Here is a 23,779-nt window from a genome sequence, read left to right on the forward strand (position 1 = left end):
GTGTGTGTGTGTGTGTGTGTGTGTGTGTGTGCTTTTTTTTCTGTGGCTGTGTTTGAGCATGTGTGTTGCTATATGTATCTGTGTATATTTGTGTGCCTATGCATTTATATGTTTAAATGTGTGTCTTTGGACATATGTGGCCTTTATTTGTTTCGTCTGTTCATGTGTGTCTCTGTGTACATCTTTGTCATAAAAACTGCAAATATACGGTTTCCAGTTATTTGTGACTGGAAGTCTATTTGGTATATTGAGGACCAGGGTAGGTCCTCCCCTACCCCCTAAATACCCCAAAACAAAAGATGAGACTGATCGCGTGGTCGAGCAGTCAGACAGTCAATTACTCGCTGAACTTAAGTGTTTAAACCATTTATTGATGTATTTAATTATTTATATTTTTAATTTGTTAATATCTATTCATGTATCTGTGTGGACTATCAGTGAACCATCGGTAAACCTCTCTATTGACCCATCTTCTTGTATACTTATAAGGTGGCCGAGTGCAACCTATGACTGGTCTATCCTATAATGCATCTGTTTGATAAGATTGAATGGCTATCTATCCATCCATTCAGGCGTATTTCCTTCAGTTTACATGCGTTAGTCTACTATCCTTACCTGGAGGAAAATTGGGAGGGCGTCTTCCTGGAGCGAAGAAAAGGAAGAGAAGGAGGAGAAAGAGGACCAAGAGGATGGAACTGCCACACCCCAGCATGTCTCCGACCCACGCACACACCATGTCTGCCGGAAGGAAAGTAAAATGGTCATTTGGTTGTATAAAACCTCTGCCAATGGCAAACAGCGATGATTTTTTGTAAACTTTGTAAAACAACAAACTTTGTAAAATCTCTTTATGTATGTACCTTTGCCTAAATAAAAATTATACGCAAGCACCTAGGAACGTGTACATCTTTCCTCAATCTATGACGGCTTTGGTTACATTTATTAAACAGTTTACGAGCATGAAAACTTGCCAATCAACTGTTGTTATTGTTATAAACAGCCTCCTGGTGCTTCGGAGCTCATTAACTGTTTAATAATTGGAAACAAAGCCGCCAAAGATTGAGAAAAGATGTACAGGTTCGTAAGTGCTTTCGTAAGTGCTTTCGTGAATCTGGCCCCAGTGGATACCTATTTACTGCTAGGTGAACAGAGACATTCGGTGATAGGAAACACTACAAACAACTACAGCCCTTTTTCTATTTCTATTTCTTCAAACCTAATCTTTATAATATAATTACAGATAATAATTGATAAAATAGTTATTATAATTTACTGAACTCCCAAGATTTCTGAAACTAAATTACGTGCCTTCAATAGGATGCAGCTGATGCATGATATATAGAAACAGTATGGAAATTGGTACGTAAATTTCACACTAGAAGTGGGACTGAAAAATACAACTATCATCCAAATTTGAGCAAACAAACTATTCTGCTGTCATCGGCGATGGGACGGTTACTATGAGACGTCGTACGTGGACGTGAGGACAGGTTGCTGCTTAGTGATAGCAATCAACTCTAAGTGTACCATAGGGATAGTGTGAACTTCAGCAGCCAAGGAATTATGTGCGTTATGTGTCAGAATTACACGAGATTTGCGTGCAAATCGTTGCCATTTGAAGAGTATCATAGTCTCAACATGCTCACCAATATGATAAATGCTAAACCCCCCCAAAAAGCTATTTGCTTCGTAAAACGTTTATATAACTAATTGGCAAACAAAATACATTCCGTTATCAGTTGTTTCACCAACAACGTGAAAGAGAATGCTTCGGGTTTTGGGTGAAAGCTATATACCTGATTAACCTGAGGTCCACTAACACTCTATAAATAAATAAATAAATATGTTTATTCAGGTAAGGTATATACATACAAGTGATGTTACATTAATGGATTGATATATAGATAGAGCTAGTACATACAATGCCTAAAGCCACTATTACGCAATGCGTTTCGGGCAAGAAAAACATTAATATCTAGAACTTAATACTAATTGAGCATAAAGAATAAAAAGTGTTGAGAACAAATACAAATAAAGATAAAAAAAAGGGGGGAACATGACTGAAAAAGCAGCACAAATACAATAGGTTGACTAACAGTGTTGATTAAAAAAAGAAAATAACAGACATGGGTTGACAATAGAGGAGTGAGGTAGATTACAGGGAATTTATTAGGTAGTGTTTAGTTTTTATCTTAAACTGGTTGAGAGAGGTACAGTCTTTAACATGGTTGGGAAGGTCATTCCACATTCTGGGCCCCTTGATTTGTAGAGCATTTCTAGTTTGATTAAGTCGTACTCTAGGAATATCAAAACTGTATTTATTTCTAGTGTGGTGCTCATGGGTTCTGTTACAACCTTCTATGAAGCTTTTGAGATCAGGATTGGCATTATAGTTTAGCGTTTTATATATGTATAATACACATGAGAGAATGTGCAGTGACTTAATGTCTAACATATTCAGAGATTTGAGTAGGGGTACCGAGTGATGTCTGGGGCCAGAGTTGGATATTGTCCTAATAGCAGCTTTGTGTTGAGTAATTAGAGGACGTAAGTGATTTTGGGTAGTAGAGCCCCAAGCACAAATACCATAGTTGAGATATGGATAGATAAGGGAGTAATAGAGAGTCACCAGGGCAGGGCGTGGTACATAATATCTGATCTTAGAAAGAATGCCCACAGTTTTTTAATTTTTTTTTGATATGTTTAGAATGTGTCCCTGGAAATTCAGCTTGTGGTCAATGAGAATGCCAAGGAATTTGCCATCTAATTTGTTACAAATTTGGGTATTGTTTATTTTGAGATTTATTTGATTAGAGGATTTATTGCCAAACAGAATATAGAAAGTTTTGTCAATGTTAAGGGTGAGTTTGTTGGCAGTTAGCCACAGATGGACTTTATTAAGCTCAGTATTTACTGTGGCATTTAGAGCAAGGGGATCAGGACTGGAGTAAATGAAGGTTGTGTCGTCAGCAAATAGAATTGGTTTGAGGTGTTGGGAGGCATTTGGAAGGTCATTAATGTAGATGAGAAAGAAAGAAAGAGAAAGCCACTCTATAGTGGCCTCTGCGAGGACAGGAAGCCGACTGCTTGTTAAATGTTCTTCCATTTTCCCTGATAATTTTAAGAGCATGATCTTGCAATTTGGCAATATTTGGGTATTTATGGGTAGGATGATTGATGCTTGCACTGGGCTAAATTGCTAAATTAATTAATTAATCTAAACAAATGTTTAATTTGCATAATATAAGTAAAAGTATAATCTACTTAATATAAGTAAAGTATAATCTACTTTAATAAGTAGAAGTAAAATGATAAGTAAATTATTGGCCATAAATACAAGATAGCATTGCAAGTTTATTCAGTGAATTAAATAATATATTCACTATATATAATTCACTATATTCACTATTTAGTAGTTTTGAAAACTACTATATAGTTACTTTAGCAGTTGCACACCATAGTCTCCGAGACTGATGGATGCCTACTAATTAATGAATAACTCTAATTAGGCTTTGCTGGTAACTAGCCTAATTACAGTAAAGAATGCAACTGCTAAAGTAACTATATAGTAGTTTTCAAAACTTATATATAGGATAACAAGTAAATTAACTGCAACCCAAATGAATATAACTGAAAGTTAAAGTCCACTTTAAAGGATTTAGCGCTCATCAAACTATAGTTGAAAGTGTCGTCGTTCAACCCGTTCTCGCAAATTCGTAAAGTCAATATTGACTTATTAACTACGTGCATAGGTGATATACTAAACATAATAGATACCCTTAAAAAGATTCATAGAAAACACCGACCTTACCTAACCTTGTTAGTATCTTAAGATAAGCATCTTATTGCTTCGTAATTACAATTATTACTTAACCTATACCTATTATAGGTTAGGTAATAATTGTAATTACGAAGCAATAAGATGCTTATCTTAAGATACTAACAAGGTTAGGTAAGGTCGGTGTTTTCTATGAATCTTTTTAAGGGTATCTATTATGTTTAGTATATCACCTATGCACGTAGTTAATAAGTCAATATTGACTTTACGAATTTGCGAGAACGGGTTGCGTCGTTTGGGTGAAAGAATGGGGGGCCCTTCACTCTCCCCAGACCAATCAAGAAGTCAACTGGGGCTAGATTCACGAAAGCACTTACGAACCTATACATCTTTTCTCAGTTTTTGACTGCTTTGTTTCCAATTATTAAACAGTTTACAAGCATGAAAACTTCCCAATCAACTGTTGTTATTTTTATAAACAGTTTCCTGGTGCTTCGGAGCTCATTAACTGTTTAATAATTGTAAACAAAGCCACCAAAGATTGAGAAAAGATGTACAGGTTCTTAAGTGCTTTCGTGAATCTAGCCCCTGGATTCGATGGTTGGCTGCTAGAGGGTGCCGGAGTGCTAACGTATTGGTCCTCAGTTGACGAGCGAGGTATGGAGTCGGTGGGTGGGTGACTGTTCCGTGCCCTGTGTGGTACCCTGCCCTGTGTGGTACCCTGCCCTGTGTGGTACCATGCCCTGTGTGGCACCCTGCCCTGTGTGGTACCCTGCCCTGTGTGGTACCGTGCCCTGTGTGGCACCCTGCCCTGTGTGGTACCGTGCCCTGTGTGGTACCGTGCCCTGTGTGGTACCCTGCCCTGTGTGGTACCGTGCCCTGTGTGGTTCCGTGCCCTGTGTGGTACCGTGCCCTGTGTGGTACCGTGCCCTGTGTGGTACCGTGCCCTGTGTGGTACCCTGCCCTGTGTGGTACCGTGCCCTGTGTGGTACCCTGCCCTGCGTGGTACCGTGCCCTGAGTGGTACCGTGCCCTGTGTGGTACCCTGCCCTGTGTGGTACCGTGCCCTGTGTGGTTCCGTGCCCTGTGTGGTACCGTGCCCTGTGTGGTACCGTGCCCTGTGTGGCACCCTGCCCTGTGTGGTACCCTGCCCTGTGTGGTACCGTGCCCTGTGTGGTACCGTGCCCTGTGTGGTACCGTGCCCTGTGTGGTACCGTGCCCTGCGTGGTACCGTGCCCTGTGTGGTACCGTGCCCTGTGTGGTACCGTGCCCTGCGTGGTACCGTGCCCTGTGTGGTACCGTGCCCTGTGTGGTACCCTGCCCTGTGTGGTACCGTGCCCTGTGTGGTACCGTGCCCTGTGTGGTACCGTGCCCTGTGTGGTACCGTGCCCTGTGTGGTACCGTGCCCTGTGTGGTACCGTGCCCTGTGTGGTACCCTGCCCTGTGTGGTACCGTGCCCTGTGTGGTACCCTGCCCTGTGTGGTACCGTGCCCTGTGTGGTACCGTGCCCTGTGTGGTACCGTGCCCTGTGTGGTACCGTGCCCTGCGTGGTACCGTGCCCTGTGTGGTACCGTGCCCTGTGTGGTACCGTGCCCTGTGTGGTACCCTGCCCTGTGTGGTACCGTGCCCTGTGTGGTACCCTGCCCTGTGTGGTACCGTGCCCTGTGTGGCACCCTGCCCTGTGTGGTACCGTGCCCTGTGTGGTACCCTGCCCTGTGTGGTACCGTGCCCTGTGTGGTACCCTGCCCTGTGTGGCACCCTGCCCTGTGTGGTACCGTGCCCTGTGTGGTACCCTGCCCTGTGTGGTACCGTGCCCTGTGTGGTACCCTGCTGGTGCAGGGTTTAGTTGCTCCAGCATAGGGTCGTCATTGCTTCACTTTAAGCGGACTTCTTCGACTGGACTAGGTTTCTACACTGGTGGACTAAACGACATTTGGCGTTGCGCTCATGGAGATGCTCGGTGTCCAATGGGCAGATTTGGTGGGCGTTCAGCTCGTTCAAGACCGCCGTGTGGATGTCGAACTTCTACAGCAAGCTGGGTTCCAGGAGTTCCTTGATTGGTGTGAAGGATGTTATTTCCCTATTCCTAATAGGATGTTAATATTCCCTATTAAACGAAACAATGGGTATAAATTGGATAAGTTTAGATTTAGGAAAGACTTGGGTAAATACTGGTTCGGTAACAGGGTTGTTGATTTGTGGAACCAATTACCGCGTAACGTGGTGGAGGTGGTGTCCCTCGATTGTTTCAAGCGCGGGTTGGACAAGTATATGAGTGGGATTGGGCGGTTATAGATAGCAACTGCCTCGTATGGGCCAATAGGCCTTCTGCAGTTACCTTTGTTCTTATGTTCCTGATAGTGTAGGCACCGTCCGAGTGGTCATTGTTGTCCCCTAACTCCCCTTGCCACTTCGGGGGGTATAGGGTGTTTATGTAGCTTCAGGGCACCAATCCCCCCAGCCACAGGGCACCAATCCCCCCAGCCACAGGGCACCAATCCCCCCAGCCACAGGGCACCAATCCCCCCAGCCACAGGGCACCAATCCCCCCAGCCACAGGGCACCAATCCCCCCAGGCACAGGGCACCAATCCCCCCAGCCACAGGGCACCAATCCCCCCAGCCACAGGGCACCAATCCCCCCAGCCACAGGGCACCAATCCCCCCAGCCACAGGGCACCAATCCCCCCAGCCACAGGGCACCATTCCCCCCAGCCACAGGGCATGGCGAGAAGGCGCCCCTAAGCATACCTAATTCCCTATCAATCACAAATTAAAATACACATAAATGGCAGATCTCATCGCAACCCACAAGAGTTAAGTTGATACTAATAACACACAATAATAACCTGAAAAACAAACATATATTAAATGGAAAATTCTTTTGTATTTGTTTTTTTCTTATATGGGACACAGCACACACAGGGAGAGGTGCACAGTATATCATTAAAAAAGAACTAACGCTGAAGGTCAACCCGCCAAACACACACCGAAACTACGACGTTGGTACAACGTTCGAACAAGTTTTAACACCTCCTAACCAGTTATAACAACCAATATATCAAGTTGTAACAACGTTCTAATACGTCATAAACACGTTAAGCCAAGATGCAACAATTTTATTACAAGTTGTAACAAGCTGAAAATAGAGACAGTTACGGTTTGTGTTTCCAGGGAAAACAGCAAGCTGCCTAAGCGGCAGGATTGATGACTTGACGTCGGAATACATGGAAAACTATTCATAGTGGAAGCTCCTAACAAGGCCCCGGAGCGGGAGGGATATCATATATACCCATGGGGGAGTCCCTCCGGCCGCCGCCTTACCCACTCGTGGGCTCCGGCCAGGTCATCCACCCTCTTGTGAGACACCATTTGGAGAAGTGGTACTCCAGATGACGACTCTGCTTAGATAGTTGGCTACCAGCTATCCTGGCTGCTGTTCACCTAAGCGAGACTATATTAACCCTTATGCACCCTGTGCACAGTGATCCTGGGACTAAGGTGGTCTGCTCCTAAACTTGAGTGTGACATTGACGTACGTGGCGGTGCCCCGTTCGAAATGACCAGGCTGCTTGGGCAGTTTGGGAAAGCGCTAAATGTACTATGAAACAAGATGTCTGCTGGCTATTCTTTTGTTTTTTGTTATATATATATACAAGAGTTCTTACATTCTTGTACAGCCACTAGTACACGTAGTGTTTCGGGCAAATTCTTAATCCTATGTTCACTGGAATACGACCCCACGAAGAATCGTTTTCAAACCCATTTTACTGTTTAGTTAAACAGAGAATACAGTTAAGGATATGCGCCCAGTAAATCCTCCCCAGCCAGGATACGAACCCATGACAAAGCGCTCGCGGAACGCCAGACTTACCACTACACCACGGAGACTGGTAAGGGATGTGAGGGGTATTGTAAGGGGATGCTTGCTGGCACCAGGACTTTGACGTATAGCACCAGGACTTTGACAGAATATATCGTCTTCGATATCCCTGATGGAGCCTACACTCCGCTTCAGGCCAGCCCCGTATATGTAATAGGTGTGGACTGCTGGGTCACCTGGCGGCAGCGTGCTCCGTTAAGGCATCTGACTGGGTCAATATATTCCAGGAAGGTGATTTTCCACCTCTCAAGACTCCGGAAGCACCAGGGTTGGCTGGTGGTGGCGTCCTACCTCCCAGCCTTCCGTTTGTGAGTGTCCCAGATGCGTGCGAGAAGTCGGTGGGGCGCCCTGTGATACCTGGGGTCGCCGGACCGCTTGTGTGTGTGGTTGAGGATAAGTCTGCCAAGCGGTATGTGCTATGGAATGTGCCAGTGGAGGTTCACAGTGTGCCGATTGCTGTGGTGGTGGAGGAGGCATTCCCTTCTGCTTTTGGTGAGCGGGTTTGGTGTGATTGTTCTGCCTGTGGAGCCTTCAGGGGTAGGGGTTATCCCGCGTCTTGGGAGGCGTCTCTGGCTGCCAGAGACGACGGGAGACGCACCCCTTCCAATAGAGGGGGTGCATCTCCCTCGTGGCATTCAGCGAAGCGTTGCGTCTGGCTCCGCTGGTTCTGGAGGAGGAAAGCTGCCCAGATGCGTGCTGGGCAGCCTCCGTATCCTCACAATCCACTTATTGTGAGGATAAATAAACTCTTTAGCACAAATGGTCAATAAACTCTTAAGTACAAAAGTAGAGCCATCTCCCTTGCTCACTAATCTATATATATCTCATTTATATTCACAGCTGTCCTGTAATTTCCTATCGATAGTAGTGTGAATTATACAAACCTATGTGTGGTATTTTGACCAATGAGACTCATTACAAAGCGCCTCTTCATTCATAAAGTAACCCAATAAGAAACACAGCGTTGCCATATTGCTCGTTCCACAGACTAGAGGGGTAAAACAATGCTTTTTATCGACTGTGCCTACATATCTTAATAAAAAAATGGGTTCAATAGTTCGCCTGGTCTCATTACGCCTATGTCTCATTACGCCTGGTTCGCCTATGTCTCATTACCATGTCTATGTCTCATTATGTCTCATTCGCCTCGCTCGTTCCTCTCCTCATTTATTCAAATGTACCAATAGTCATCCATGCAAGACAATTTTCATGTCCCAGTCTCAAACTGCTAATCTTGGACACGGTTGGAAAGAGACATATACATACAGACTTTTCAGAATCAAATAATTTATTATTAATGTAAGTAATTTAATAGTAATTTAATAATAAATTATTATTAATGTAAGTTAAAAATATCACATTTAAACACCATGTTGATATATATAGTTGTATTTCTTATCAAAATATAGGAAACACTTGAATATGATAAGCGAGGCAAAATTTAACCAGTATAAGCCTACTAATCTGCCATAATAACAAGTATTCAATCACAGTTCACCTGAACATTAGAATGACGAGGCTTCAAAATAGTTGTCACAGAAGAGACACAACATAGCATAGTCACTGACTGGCGTTCTAAACACAGCATAGTCACTGACTGGCGTTCTAAACATAGCATAGTCACTGACTGGCGTTCTAAACATAGCATACTCACTGACTGGCGTTCTAAACATAGCATACTCACTGACTGGCGTTCTAAACATAGCATACTCACTGACTGGCGTTCTAAACATAGCATACTCACTGACTGGCGTTCTAAACATAGCATACTCACTGACTGGCGTTCTAAACATAGCATACTCACTGACTGGCGTTCTAAACATAGCATACTCACTGACTGGCGTTCTAAACATAGCATACTCACTGACTGGCGTTCTAAACATAGCATACTCACTGACTGGCGTTCTAAACATAGCATACTCACTGACTGGCGTTCTAAACATAGCATACTCACTGACTGGCGTTCTAAACATAGCATACTCACTGACTGGCGTTCTAAACATAGCATACTCACTGACTGGCGTTCTAAACATAGCATACTCACTGACTGGCGTTCTAAACATAGCATACTCACTGACTGGCGTTCTAAAATCGTTAGGAAACTGGTGAAGGCGATGACAGCAGGCGTGAGCTGTTAGTGAAAGGCGTCCGCTTTATACATGCTTGAAGAAGTATAACTCAGTGCTGTAGACAAGGTGAAAGAAGGATGCTGCAACTCTCATACGGTCTGGCACTGTCAGAGAGTGGTAGTGGGGAACTGAGCATGTTGACCCCGACTTTCAAGGCTGCGAGTGTTATCTTGAGATTAAACACATTACTGGGTACAGTGCCTGTCATTCTCTTGATAATTATACATGATCTCCCTCTCTCTCCCCCTCCCCTCCTCTCTCTCTCTCTCTCTCTCTCTCTCTCTCTCTCTCTCTCTCTCTCTCTCTCTCTCTCTCTCTCTCTCTCTCTCTCTCTCTCTCTCTCTCTCTCTCTCTCTCTCTCTCTCTCTCTCTCTCTCTCTCTCTCTCTCTCTCTCTCTCTCTCTCTCTCTCTCTCTCTCTCTCTCTCTCCCAATATTATGTGTGTATATATATATATATATATATATATATATATATATATATATATATATATATATATATATATATATATATATATATATATATATATATATATATATATATATATATATATATATATATATATATATATATATATATATATATATATATATATATAATATAATGTTCCTAACAGCCAGAATGCACTACTCAGCCTAGTATGCAATACCCGAGTTGCCTAATAGGGACATAGCACGCTCACTACACCTCATTAATCTTTGTATGTGTTCCGTACCCGTGTTGCGCCTTATTCTTCACTCGCGCTGCTCTTCACTCACTTACTTTTCACCTATTTGTATTTACCTACACTTGTGGTGGTACTGGTGGTACTGGTGGTACTGGTGGTACTGGTGATGGTGTTGGTACTGGTAGTGGTGGTGGTGGTGGTACTGGTGGTGTTGGTACTGGTAGTGGTGGTGGTGTTGGTACTGGTAGTGGTGGTGGTGTTGGTACTGGTAGTGGTGGTGGTGGTGTTGGTACTGGTGGTGGTGTTGGTACTGGTAGTGGTGGTGGTGTTGGTACTGGTAGTGGTGGTGGTGTTGGTACTGGTAGTGGTGGTGGTGGTGGTACTGGTGGTGGTGGTGGTGTTGGTACTGGTAGTGGTGGTGGTGTTGGTACTGGTGGTGGTGGTGGTGTTGGTACTGGTAGTGGTGGTGGTGTTGGTACTGGTAGTGGTGGTGGTGGTGTTGGTACTGGTGGTGGTGTTGGTACTGGTAGTGGTGGTGGTGTTGGTACTGGTAGTGGTGGTGGTGTTGGTACTGGTAGTGGTGGTGGTGTTGGTACTGGTGGTGGTGGTGGTGTTGGTACTGGTAGTGGTGGTAGTGGTGGTGGTGTTGGTACTGGTAGTGGTGGTGGTGGTGGTACTGGTGGTGGTGGTGGTGTTGGTACTGGTAGTGGTGGTGGTGGTGGTACTGGTGGTGGTGGTGGTGTTGGTGCTGGTGGTGGTGGTGGTGGTGTTGGTACTGGTGGTGGTGTTGGTACTGGTAGTGGTGGTGGTGTTGGTACTGGTAGTGGTGGTGGTGGTGGTACTGGTGGTGGTGGTGGTGTTGGTACTGGTGGTGGTGGTGGTGTTGGTACTGGTAGTGGTGGTGGTGTTGGTACTGGTAGTGGTGGTGGTGTTGGTACTGGTAGTGGTGGTGGTGTTGGTACTGGTGGTGGTGTTGGTACTGGTAGTGGTGGTGGTGTTGGTACTGGTAGTGGTGGTGGTGGTGGTACTGGTGGTGGTGGTGGTGTTGGTACTGGTAGTGGTGGTGGTGTTGGTACTGGCAAAGGAGATGTTGGTGCTGGTGGTGCAGTTGGTATTAGTGGTGATGGTGTTGGTACTGGCGGTGGTGGTTGGTACTGATAGCGGTGTTGTTGGTACTACTGGTGGTGGTGGTGGTACTGGTAGTAGTGGAGGTACTGGTAGGGGGGCCCCAGACAGCTGAGTGGACAGCGCTTCGGATTCGTAGTCCTGAGGTTCTGGGTCTGTCGAATCCCGGTGGAGGTGGAAACAAATGGGCAGAGTTTCTTTCACCATGATGCATCTGTTCACCCAGCAGTAAATAGGTACCTGGACGTTAGACAGCTGCTATGGGCTGCTTCCTAGGGATGTGTAACAAAAAGGAGGCCATGTCGAGGACCGGGCCGCGGGGACGCTAAGCCCCGAAATCATCAGAAGATAACGTCAAGATGGTAGTGGTGGTGGTGGTACTGGTGGTGGTGGTTCTGGTGGTGGTGGTACTGGTGGTGGTGGTACTAGTAGTGGTGGTGGTACTGGTGGTGGTGGAGGTGAAGGTAGGCAATGAGTCACAATAACGTGGCTGAAGTATGTTGACCAGACCACACACTAGAAATTGAAGGGACGACGACGTTTCGGTCCGTCCTGGACCATTCTCAAGTCGATTGTAGTGTTGGTACTGTGGTGAAGAAGGTGGAGGGTTGTTGTGGTGTGAGAATGGTGGTAGGTAATGTTGGAGGAGGCAGCTGTGGGGTGGAGTGATTCAGCGCTCAAGGCAGTCACATCACACACAATTACATCTTAACAACTCTCTCTACAGTGTTTCAAACTTGTTACATACTTTGATTTTTCACTTATCAATTCACTAATGGAACAAGAAGAAGATAATAATACTTTATATATAAAGAATAAGTGTTTACGTACGAGAAATCTTTCGTCGTGTGAACACAAAATGGCCACTTGTTGACACTGGCGGCTGATGACGCTGTGACGTCACACGTGAGGGGAGCCATGCGCACGCCCTCGCTTGCTCCCACTGTCTCCCTCACTCACTTATGGGAGACATGCGGGCCTTCCTTACTCTCTCCCTCAGTACTTACCTCACTCACTCAGGTAAGGGAGGGTAAGACCCTTACCTAACATATTACCTTTCTCTTGCCTTAAATTCTTAACATAATTGCAGACGATGATTCACAATAACGGGGCTTAAGACATGAAGACTAAATCATACACCAGGAAATGAGACGACGACGTTTCGGTCCGTGTTGGACCATTATCAAGTTGATTGTGATGAGACGAGATGATTGATTGATGCAGAATAAGCCACCCATGATGTGGCACGGGCATGAATAGCCCGCAAGTGGTACTTTTTTCTTTTTAATAAATATATACTGTGTGCTGAGGTCACATATAATTGTCAGGCTGCTATCGCGGGGGAGCACAGCTGCTGGACAGTCTTTATGAAGGCGTCCAGCTGCTGGACACCTTTTTTGACCAGAAGAGTGGCTGTGTTGATGGCTTTATGGTGGTTACTGCAAGATTCAGGGACTGGTGGTGGTACTGGTGGTGGTGGTACTGGTAGTGGTGGTGGTACTGGTAGGTGGTGGTACTGGTGGTGGTGGTACTGGTAGTGGTGTTGGTACTGGTAGTGGTTATTATTATTATTATTTTCTACCACAGACGTGGCCACACATTTACAATGCTAACCAGCATATATACATTTTCTTCTGTCCTCCATGGACAGGGTTAGAGATGTGTTAAACATATAGTTCAGGGTTTATTGAACACTCAACCACAGAAGGTGATTCGGTGTTTTTAAAATGCTAAGCTAACCTACATACGTTACCTTACCTTGAGGTTACCTTGAGGTGCTTCCGGGGCTTAGTGTCCCCGCGGCCCGGTCGTCGACCAGGCCTCCTGGTTGCTGGACTGATCAACCAGGCTGTTGGACGCGGCTGCTGGCAGCCTGACGTATGAGTCACAGCCTGGTTGATCAGGTATCCTTTTGAGGTGCTTATCCAGTTCTCTCTTGAACACTGTGAGGGGTCGGCCAGTTATGCCCCTTATGTGTAGTGGAAGCGTGTTGAACAACCTCGGGCCTCTGATGTTGATAGTTCTCTCTCAGAGTACCTGTTGCACCTCCGCTTTTCAACGGGGGTATTCTGCACATCCTGCCATGTCTTCTGGTCTCATGTGGTGTTATTTCTGTGTGGAGGTTTGGGACCAGCCCCTCAATTATTTTCCACGTGTAAATTATTATGTATCTCTCCCGCCTGCGCTCAAGGGAGTACAGATTTAGGCTCTTTAGTCGGTCCCAGTAATTTAGATGTTTTACTGAGTGGATTCTAGCAGTAAAGGATCTCTGCATGCTCTCCAGGTCAGCAATTTCTCCAGCTTTGAAAGGGGCTGTCATTGTGCAGCAGTACTCCACTCTAGAGAGCACTAGCGTCTTGAAAAGTATCATCATCGGTATAGCATCTCTAGTGTGAAAGGTTCTTGTTATCCAACTTGTCATTTTTCTTGCAGTTGTGACGGCTACTTTATTGTGTTCTTTAAAGGAAAGGTCCATATACATAAATACATAGATACACAGATTTACGTATGCCCTACATAAAGTGTTCGATGTGTCTTTTACATAGTGTCATTAATGTGCATTTACAAAGGTAAAATGTAATTCTGATCAGCTTCCATATATACTTTATACACATACATATACATGCACACACACATGCATTCACATACATTTGTCTCTTTTACTCTGACAGGTAGAGATAGCTGATAGAGAAACTAGTGTGCAATTAAGCACTTAATCACTGAAGGTGATTAAGATGCTTTTACAAGCTCAGGTTATATAGGTACATCACATACATGCATTGTATAATTGATACATTACATGGTTAATCTTAGGTACAAGTCCAATATATCATCAAGTGTTCCAGTACTCATATAGTAATTACACAGTTCAGCATACCTTAGCCCAGGAGGGCAAAAGTCAGTCAGTATGGGACATTCTACAATATAATGTTCAGGAGTGCATGTTTTCTCTTTCACAAAGTTGACACATTGTGTACTCGACATTTGGGTTTTGAGAAAGCTGCCAGATACGTCTATATCCCAGGCGTATTCTGGCCACTATAACGTCACATTGCCGGGTTCTTGTTCTATTAGTCCCATATGTGAATGTCTCCTCACGATATCTATCATAATATTTAATGCTACAACTTTCAGGTCTTTGTGAATTTGTTAGGTCGGTGAGATTTTCATTAGATATTTGTTTAAGTATTCTCTTAGTCACTGCTAATGAAACACCCATATCAATTTCTGCCACTGACACTGGTAGTGGTGTTGGTACTGATGGTGGTGGTGGTGCTGGTGGTGTTGGTGGTGCTGGTGTAGTGGTGGTGGTGGAGAATGTGTTGGTGGTGGTACTGGTAGTGGTGGTGGTGGAGAATGTGTTGGTGGTGGTGAAGGTGTTAGTGGTTGTGGAGGTGTTGGTACTGTGGTGAAGAAGGTGGAGGGTTGTTGTGGTGTGAGAATGGTGGTAGATAATGTTGGAGGAGGCAGCTGTGGGGTGGAGTAATTCGGCGCTCAAGGCAGTCACATCACACACAATTACATCTTAACAACTCTCTCTACAGTGTTTCAAACTTGTTACATACTTTGATTTTTCAATTATCAATTCACTAATGGAACAAGAAGGAGATAATAATACATAAAATATAAAGAATAAATGTTTACGTACGAGAAATCTTTCGTCGTGTGAACACAAAATGGCCACTTGTTGACACTGGCGGCTGATGACGCTGTGACGTCACACGTGAGGGGAGCCATGCGCACTCCCTCGCTTCCTCCCACTGTCTCTCTCGCTCACTTATGGGAGACAGTGGGCCTTCCTTACTCTCCCTCAGTACTTATCTCGCTCACTCAGGTAAAGGAGGGCAAGACCCTTATCGTATATACTACCTTTTCCTTGCCTTAAAATATTATTAAAAGAATTGCAGACGATGAGTCACAATAACGGGGCTTAAGATATGAAGTATGAAAAATCATACACCAGGAAATGAGACGACGACGTTTTGGTCCGTGTTGGACCATTATCAAGTCGATTGTGATGAGACGAGATTGATTGATTGATGAAGATTAAGCCACCCAAGAGGTGGCACGGGCATGAATAGCCCGTAAGTGGTGGCCCTTTCGAGCCATTACCAGTATCAAAAGATGATACTGGAGATCTGTGGAGGCGCAACTGCACCCTGCGTGACGGGAGATGTCTCCCGGACCAAGTGGTGACCAAATGGTGTGAGACGAGATAATTGATTGAAGATTAATTAAGCCACCCAAGAGGTGGCACGGGCATGAATAGCCCGTAAGTGGTAGATTTTTTGTATTATAAATATATACTGTGCTGAGGTCACATTTAATCGTCAGGCTGCTATCGCGGGGGAGGATACTGCTGGACAGTATTTATGAAGGCGTCCAGCTGCTGGACACATTTTTTTTTGACCAGGAGAGTGGCTGTGTTCAAGTTCAAGTTCAAGTTCAAGTATGTTTATTGAGATAAGCAATAAATACATCTCAAAGGGATAGAGTAGCTTAGGCTATTTCTACCCTCCTCTACTTCAAGTCCCTCAAGGGGCGCACAAATTCAGTGAGTACAAATAGACATATAACAGTACAAGTGGCTGTGTTGATCGCTTTATGGTGGTTACTGTAAGACTCGAGGACTTTTAAAGCTCTTCTAAGGTCGTTGGTTGCTTCACATTCCAGGAGATAGTGAAGTTGAGGCTTTTGTGTGATTGTCTGGCAGATGATGTATTCCCCCTGTTTTGGCTCACCAATCTCCCAGTTGCATCTGTAACCTAGATGTAGTCTATATACCCGAACTGCTATTACTCTGTGGATTCCTTTTTGAGTATTTTTTTTTTGAGATATATACAAGAGTTGTTACATTCTTGTACAGCCACTAGTACGCATAGCGTTTCGGGCAGGTCCCTGGAATACGATCCCCGCCGCGAAGAATCGTTGTTACATCCAAGTACACATTTTACTGTTGCGTTAAACAGAGGCTACAGTTAAGGAATTGCGCCCAGTAAATCCTCCCCGGCCAGGATACGAACCCATGACATAGCGCTCGCGGAACGCCAGGCGAGTGTCTTACCACTACACCACGGAGACTATATTGAATCTTTCTGACTTGGTGGCCTGTAGACACCATATTGCAGAGGGCGAACCTTCTGCAATTCTCTGGTGTAGAGAGGCTTTGTTGTGGTGTGTGAGTTTTTTGGTGCTGGTGTTTTCTATATTTTCTATATATATATTTCTCTAGGCTGGGTTGGATTGTTTTGTGGATCATTGCATGACGAGTTGTCCAATTTAGTAATTTCATCAGCTTCCTCATTTACTCTGATTCCAACATGGGATGGGATACATTTTAGGATTATTTTGAATCTTTTGCCTTTAGCGACTACTCCAAGATACAAAATGGTGGTAATTATTTTCACGTTGTCTTTCTCACCATTTTTTTCCTAATATTTGAATTCCAGCTTTTGAGTCTGTGTGTATGATTGCATTTTGAGTGTTTTGTGCAATCTCATATGCGAATGCCTGTTGTATGCAAACAGCTCAGTTTGGGTTGATGATACTAGTCCTCCCAGTCTCCAATATGCCTGTACGCTGGCCGTGCAAAGAGCAGCGCCAGCACTCTCATATTCTGTGTCAACAGATCCGTCTGTGAAGATGTGGGTGGCTCCTGCTACTGCAATGCTGCTCATTTTCTTTTGTATCATGTGCGTTAGGATTGTTGGATCATAGACAGCCTGTTTCATAGGAAGACCTTATATTATTTTTTTGAATGAAGGCTCCTCCCACGGCGGGGAACAAGTGTAATTTGGGTGTGGTTGATCACCTCCTCTATCAAGAATCATGTTTTTTAATTGAAGTCTATTTAGGACATTTCCCGCTATCGCAGCCCAAGAGTTTCCGTTGTTTTGGTAAAGTCCAACCAACAAGGCCTTTCGTACTTGGACTGGATCAGGGGAAATAATTATCTTAGTGATAATCATATCTGTTTTTTGAGATATTCTTTCTTGAAGAGAGGGGGAAACTCTTCAGTCTTAGAGGAAATACTCTTCAGTCTTAGAGTTTCAAGCCTGGTCCACATAGGGGCTCGCAAGGCAGCTCTCACAGCATTGTTTTGGGCAACTTCCAGCATTTTCCACTGGTGTTGTGATAGGCTTGTGAGTGCAGGTGCGGCATAGTCGATCACTGATCTGACTGCCTGTACATAGTATGTGCGAAGGACTTGCAGATTGGCTCCTCCAGAGAGGGAGGTTAGCGACCTGAGGATTGCCGTCCGGGCCGCAGTTCTCTCTCAAGTAAGTGACCTCAGCATTAAAATTTATGTGTGTCCAGGATGATTCCTAGACACTGGTATGTCCAGCCATTCAATTGGTTGACCCTGTACTGTGCGTTGTATGTTGCGCTTAACTATTTTTATGGGCATGGCTTTTGTCTTTGAGCGGTTAAGTTTCACACCAGTCTGCTTAGCCTCTTCACTGATGCAGTCTAAGCATTTGGGTGCAAGGCGCGCCACTTCTCTTCCTTTTATGATGATGACAAAGTCGTTTGCGTAGTTTAGCAGCTTGCAATGTTGTGGGGGTTTCAACTCATTATTCTTTCCATTAAACAGTTGAAGAGAAGGGGGCGGGAATGCTTCTTTGGGGTGTACCATTTTCATGTCTTTCGTATTTAGAGTCTGTGCCATGAAGTTTCACTCTTACGTCTCTGTTTATGGGATAGTTTTTGGTGCAGGTGAGTAGGATGTCTTTGACCTCTTTGTCGATGAGGAAGCTGAGAATAGTTGGGGCGCTAGCCAGTTCAAATGCTCTCTCGAGGTCCAGGAATATCTGTATTCCTGTCTGTCATTCAAGTAGGCTAACAGAGTTGTAATATATTCTACTGTGTCAATCCTTCTATAGGCATATATCCTGGTGCAGTTTAGGCATTTTCCACTCAAGTCTGTTGAGTGCCATTTTGTCAGCCGTCTTGGCTACACGGCTTTGGGGAGAGATGGGCCTTGGACTAGCTGGATCTTCGCGTGTTAGGATCTGCACTATATATGCTCTATTCCAAGCTGTAGGTCTAGTTTGAGAAGTCCAGGCAAAATTAATTAACCTTAGGAATGCAGCGTCTCCCTCTGGGCCGAGGTTTCTAATCGTTTTATAGGGTATTTTGTCGGCTCCAGGGGATGTATTCCCTGGAGGATACATCCTCCCTCCAGGGGATGTATTCCCTGGAGGATACATCCCCCTCCAGGGGATGTATCCTTGTCGTTTTTCTTAGCCCGATTGAGCTCATCCTGTGTGAAAGGGGTATTAGTGTCAGAGACTTCTGCATATGCTGTAAGGATTCTGTGCCACTTTTGTTCCTCTAATGCTGTCTACACTACTAATACATCTGGGGGAAGCTGATTACTGGCGGTTCTTTCTGCAAATTTGGTTGCCAGTACTTCAGCTTCCTGTTGAGGATCCTTAGGGTATGGGGTTTGAATTGTTATATTTCCTTTGGCCCGGTGGATTTGCTGCCACATCTCTCCAAGAGAGGTGTGTTCATTCAGATGTAAACACCATTCCAGCCATTTTTGTTCTTTGATTATACTGGTTCATGCCAACAGGCTGAACCTCTCCACTAAGACCCATGAAGAACAGATGCCTCCACCGATAAACACTCCAACTACCCAGACAAAATCCCCACTGCCAGTCTTCTTGATCGGATGTATGTTATATATAGGCCCTCGTAGCCTGGTGGATAGCGCGCAGGACTCGTAATTCTGTGGCGCAGGGTTCGATTCCCGCACGAGGCAGAAACAAATGGGCAAAGTTTCTTTCACCCTGAATGCCCCTGTTACCTAGCAGTAAATAGGTACCTGGGAGTTAGTTAGCTATCACGGGCTGCTTCCTGGGGGTGGAGGCCTGGTCGAGGACCGGGCCGCGGGGACACTAAAGCCCCGAAATCATCTCAAGATAACCTCAAGATATATTCAAGGTATAGCATGCTGAGGGCAAGTCCTCGTACGCCACTATAGTGGTCCTTGGAAAAGAGTACCCCACCCCAGCTCAAGATCAGAGCAAAGCCAAACCTCAGAGGTGAATATATTCTGAGGCTCAAAGACGAGGCAGCTGTAACGATTCTTAAAAGTTACAAGAAATGCGACTTAACTCAAGCCAGAGACCAGAATAAGGAAAATCATTGTTCTCTACTATCCCTTGCACATGGTTCCTAACTTATTTCGAAAAGCCGAATTACGTGGTGTCTAGCTGAAAGATGCCAGGCAAAATCCACGACGCAGGAAACCCGAGAAGTCCTTCTCACAGTAAAAGGACGGATTTCAGAGAGGCTTAACCTTGGTATTTGGGGCGTGTTCCAACACACGTCCTTACACCCCAGAGCCCCTCAGATGCTTCGGATGTCAGAGATTTGGTCATCACAAGGAAGGCTGCCAACTCCCTGTGAGGTGTGGAGTCTGGAGCCACGACACAGAAATATGCCTTGATAAACACAAGGCTAAGCAACCCGTCCAAGCTAAGTGCTCAAATTGCTCCAAGGCACCTCATGCCTGGGGCCAAATTCACGAAGCAGTTACGCAAGCACTTACGAACATGTCCATCTTTTCTCAATCTCTGACGGCTTTGTTTACAATTATTAAACAGCTCCGAAGCACCAAGAGGCTGTTTATAACACTATCAACAGTTTATTGGGAAGTTTTCATGCTTGTAAACTGTTAAATAAATGTAACCAAAGCCGTCAAAGATTGAGGAAAGATGTACACGTTCGTAAGTGCTTGCGTAACTGCTTCGTGACTCTGACCCCTGGAACATAAGTTGCCCTGAAAGGCTTAAAAGGAGCCAAAGGAACCTCCCCACGCCTACAGCAGAACAAAAGCCCCCCCAACCAAAACATATTCAACGATTTAACTATTCTTCGCGGCAGGGGATCGTATTCCAGGGACCATAGGATTAAGGACTTGCCCGAAACGCTACGCGTACTAGTGGCTGTACAAGAATGTAACAACTCTTGTATATATCTCAAAAAAAAAAAATATACCAGCTCCCCTGCCCACAAAAACAACGTTGAACTTACCAAGACTAAACCAGGTGGAGGTGGCACATGGCCCTCCACCATTGGCCATGGTGGAGGGTGAGAAGGCCTCCGTCCAGGACAGAAGGATGACTGGGGGCCACAAGAAAACAGTTCAACGTAATCGCCTGCCCATTGCATCCAGTAAGCACTCTGGGGGCAATGATGGCAAGAGTGTTCGAGTTTCCACTGATAAGGGACACAGAGTAAACAGGCTCCAAATCAGCACAGAAGTAAGTAGTGCTCCCGCGCAACTGGACTCCCTCTGGCCAATGCTTAAGGCCTTGGTCACGGAATTGGTCGAAAGTTTGCAGTCGAAACACAGTATAAAGCAAAGCACAGAGACTCGAAAGACAATTGAGGAAAATTGCTCAAGAAATTCGAAAAAAACAATACCCCTCACCTTCAAAAACGCAGGACAGGAAATACTCTGCACTTTGAAGGCCCCATGATAATGAGTGACCACAGTGCATTCACATTTGAGTATCTGGTAGAGGTAGGGGATAACCTATCCAAGGAGGGGAAAAGACCGAAGAGGAAAATATAACGAGATGAGGAACTTCCTAATAGGAATACCATGAGAAACAGAACTCAAAGAAAAGACTCCACAGCATATGATGGACTATGCCACCCACAAGTGTCAGCAAGCTGCAAACAGATTTATCCAGCAACAAAAGGAGAAAAATTAAAAAAAAAAACAGAAGAATCCATGGTTCAAACATGGATGTTAAGTAGCTAAGCAATTGGGTACAAGAACTTGGAGAAAATGCAGGAATAACAGTTCACCAGAGAACTGGGAGAGATACCAGAGGGCCAGAAATGAGTACATCAGAGTGAGGAGAGAAGCAGTAAGAAAATGAGAGTGCGAGTAATACCAAGACCCAACCAAAACTGCTCCACAGCCACATCTGGAAGAAAACAGCAGTGAATGAACAAGTGATGAAACTGAGAAAAGAGGAGAACAGATACACAGAAAATGACAAGGGAGTGTGTGAAGAACTCAACAAGAGATTCCAGGAGGTCTTCATAATAGAACAAGGAGAAGCCCTTGCACTGAATGAGGAGGCAGCAAACCAAGCAGCCTTGGAGGAATTTGACCTCACCAGTGATGAGGTCAAAAGGAATCTGTTGGAACTGAATGTGACAAAGGCTGTTGGGCCTGACAAAATCTCACCATGGATACTTAAAGAAGGTGCAGAAGCACTAAGTGTGCCACTCTCTATGGTGTATAACAGGTCACTGGAAACGGGAGACCTATCGGAAAGCTGGAACACAGCTAATGTTTGTCCCAATTTACAAAAAGTCCCAATATACAAAAAGGGTGACAGGCAAGATGCACTGAACTCAGGCCAGTTTCCCTAACTTGTATACCATGCAAGGTGATGGAGAAGATCGTGAGGAAAAAGTTCGTAGAGCATCTGGAGGGAAATAGCTTTATAGCACAACACCAGCATGGGTTCAGAGATGGTAAATCGTGCCTTACAGGTTTAATAAAATTCTATGATCAAGCAACAAAAATTTGGCGAGAAAGAGAAGGGTGGGCAGACAGCATTTTCTCGAACTGTCAGAAAGCCTTTGACACAGTACTCCATAAAAGGCTGTTACAAAAGTTGGAGTACCAGGCAGAAGTAAACGGTAAGGTGCTCCAGTGGATAAGGGAGTATCTAAGCAACAGGGAACGGCGAGTAAATGTGAGGGGGGGAGACATCAGAGTGGCGAGATGTCACAAGCAGAGTCCCACAGGGCTCTGTACTTGAACCCATCCTGTTTCTAATATATGTAAACGATCTTCCAGAGGGTATAGACTCATTCCTCTTAATTTTTGCTGATGATGCAAAAGTTATGAGAAGAATTAAGATAGATAAAGACATACAGAGACTGCAGGACGACCTGGACAAACTGGAGGAATGGTCTAGAAAATGGCTACTAAAGTTCAACTCAGGAAAGTGTAAATTAAGGAAATTAGGCGAAGGGAGCAGAAGGCTGAACACATGGTACCATCTGGGAGGTGAAATCCTGCATGAGTCAAATAGAGAGAAAGATCTGTCAGTTGATATCACACCGAACCTGTCCCCCAGTAGACGACATCAAAAGGATATCATCTGCGGCATATGCTAGACTGGCCAGCATTAGAACTGCCTTCAGAAACTTGTGTAAGGAATCATTCGGGACCTTGTATACCATTTATGTCAGACCAATCCTGGAATATACAGTTCCAGCCTGGCGTTCATACCTAGTTAAACACAAGGCAAAGTTAGAGAAGATTCAGAGGCATGCCATCAGACTTGTCCTTAACTGAGAAGTATGAGCAACGAGGAAAGGCTAAACGAAGCTAAACCTTACGTCCCTGGATAACTACAAGAGTAAGGGGAAACATGATAACCACTTACAAAATTCTCAAGGGATTTGACAGGGTGGTGATAACCACCTAAATTGCTGCATATCCACATTTTTAAGGAAAACAACAGTGAAGGAACAGTTATGCAATTGAAGATAGGGTTAGACAAGCTCCAAACAAGTGTGAGGTACTCAAAAAGAAATTTCAGAAGGTCTTCACATTAGATTAAGAAGTTCCAGAAATAAAAAGGGGAAATATCTAACCAAGCAGGCACCACTGGAGGAGTTTGAGATTATCAGTGGGAAGGTAAGGAAGCATTTGCTTGTGTTGGATGTGACAAATGGAAAACATCAGGGTAGTGATGTGGTGATGGCAGACTCCTTACACAGTTTCAAATGCAGATATGACAGAGCCCAATAGGCTCAGTAACTTGTGCACCGAGAAGATTTATAATGGAGAAGCGGGACCAAAGAGCTGAAGCTCAATCCCTGCAAGCACAACTTGGTGCACAACCTCACACACACACACACACACACACACACACACACACACACACACACACACACACACACACACACACACACACACACACACACACACACACACACACACACACACACACACACACACACACACACACACATACACACACACACACACACACACACACACACACACACACACACACACACACACACACACACACACACACACACACACACACACACACACACACACACACACACACACACACAACTTAAACAGGTTGCAGAGATGGTCAGGGAAATGGCTACTGGAGTTTAACACCAGTAAATGTAA

At 44.8% G+C, this 23,779-nt stretch overlaps 1 protein-coding gene across 3 annotated transcripts in view; it reads right to left on the reverse strand.

Annotated features, from left to right (window-relative positions):
- LOC123746738 (cytochrome P450 2D14) overlaps positions 1–12,545 on the reverse strand; it is a 41,065-nt gene extending 28,520 nt beyond the window's left edge. Inside the window, exons 1-3 of one of the 3 annotated variants that reach the window (XM_045728499.2) lie at positions 12,412–12,458; positions 9,734–9,892; positions 616–738 (exon numbers count right to left, since the gene is read on the reverse strand). In XM_045728499.2, the coding sequence (XP_045584455.2) occupies positions 616–736 (121 nt within the window). In that variant the 5' untranslated portion in view covers positions 737–738; positions 9,734–9,892; positions 12,412–12,458. Of the gene's footprint in view, positions 1–615; positions 739–9,223; positions 9,318–9,733; positions 9,893–12,411 lie in introns of those variants that run through there. The other 2 variants (XM_045728498.2, XM_069316835.1) reach the window with 2 other exon arrangements.
- Between the last annotated feature and the right edge of the window lie 11,234 nt (positions 12,546–23,779).

Source organism: Procambarus clarkii, chromosome 85 (genome assembly GCF_040958095.1).
Source record: "Procambarus clarkii isolate CNS0578487 chromosome 85, FALCON_Pclarkii_2.0, whole genome shotgun sequence".
Taxonomy (NCBI): domain Eukaryota; kingdom Metazoa; phylum Arthropoda; class Malacostraca; order Decapoda; family Cambaridae; genus Procambarus; species Procambarus clarkii.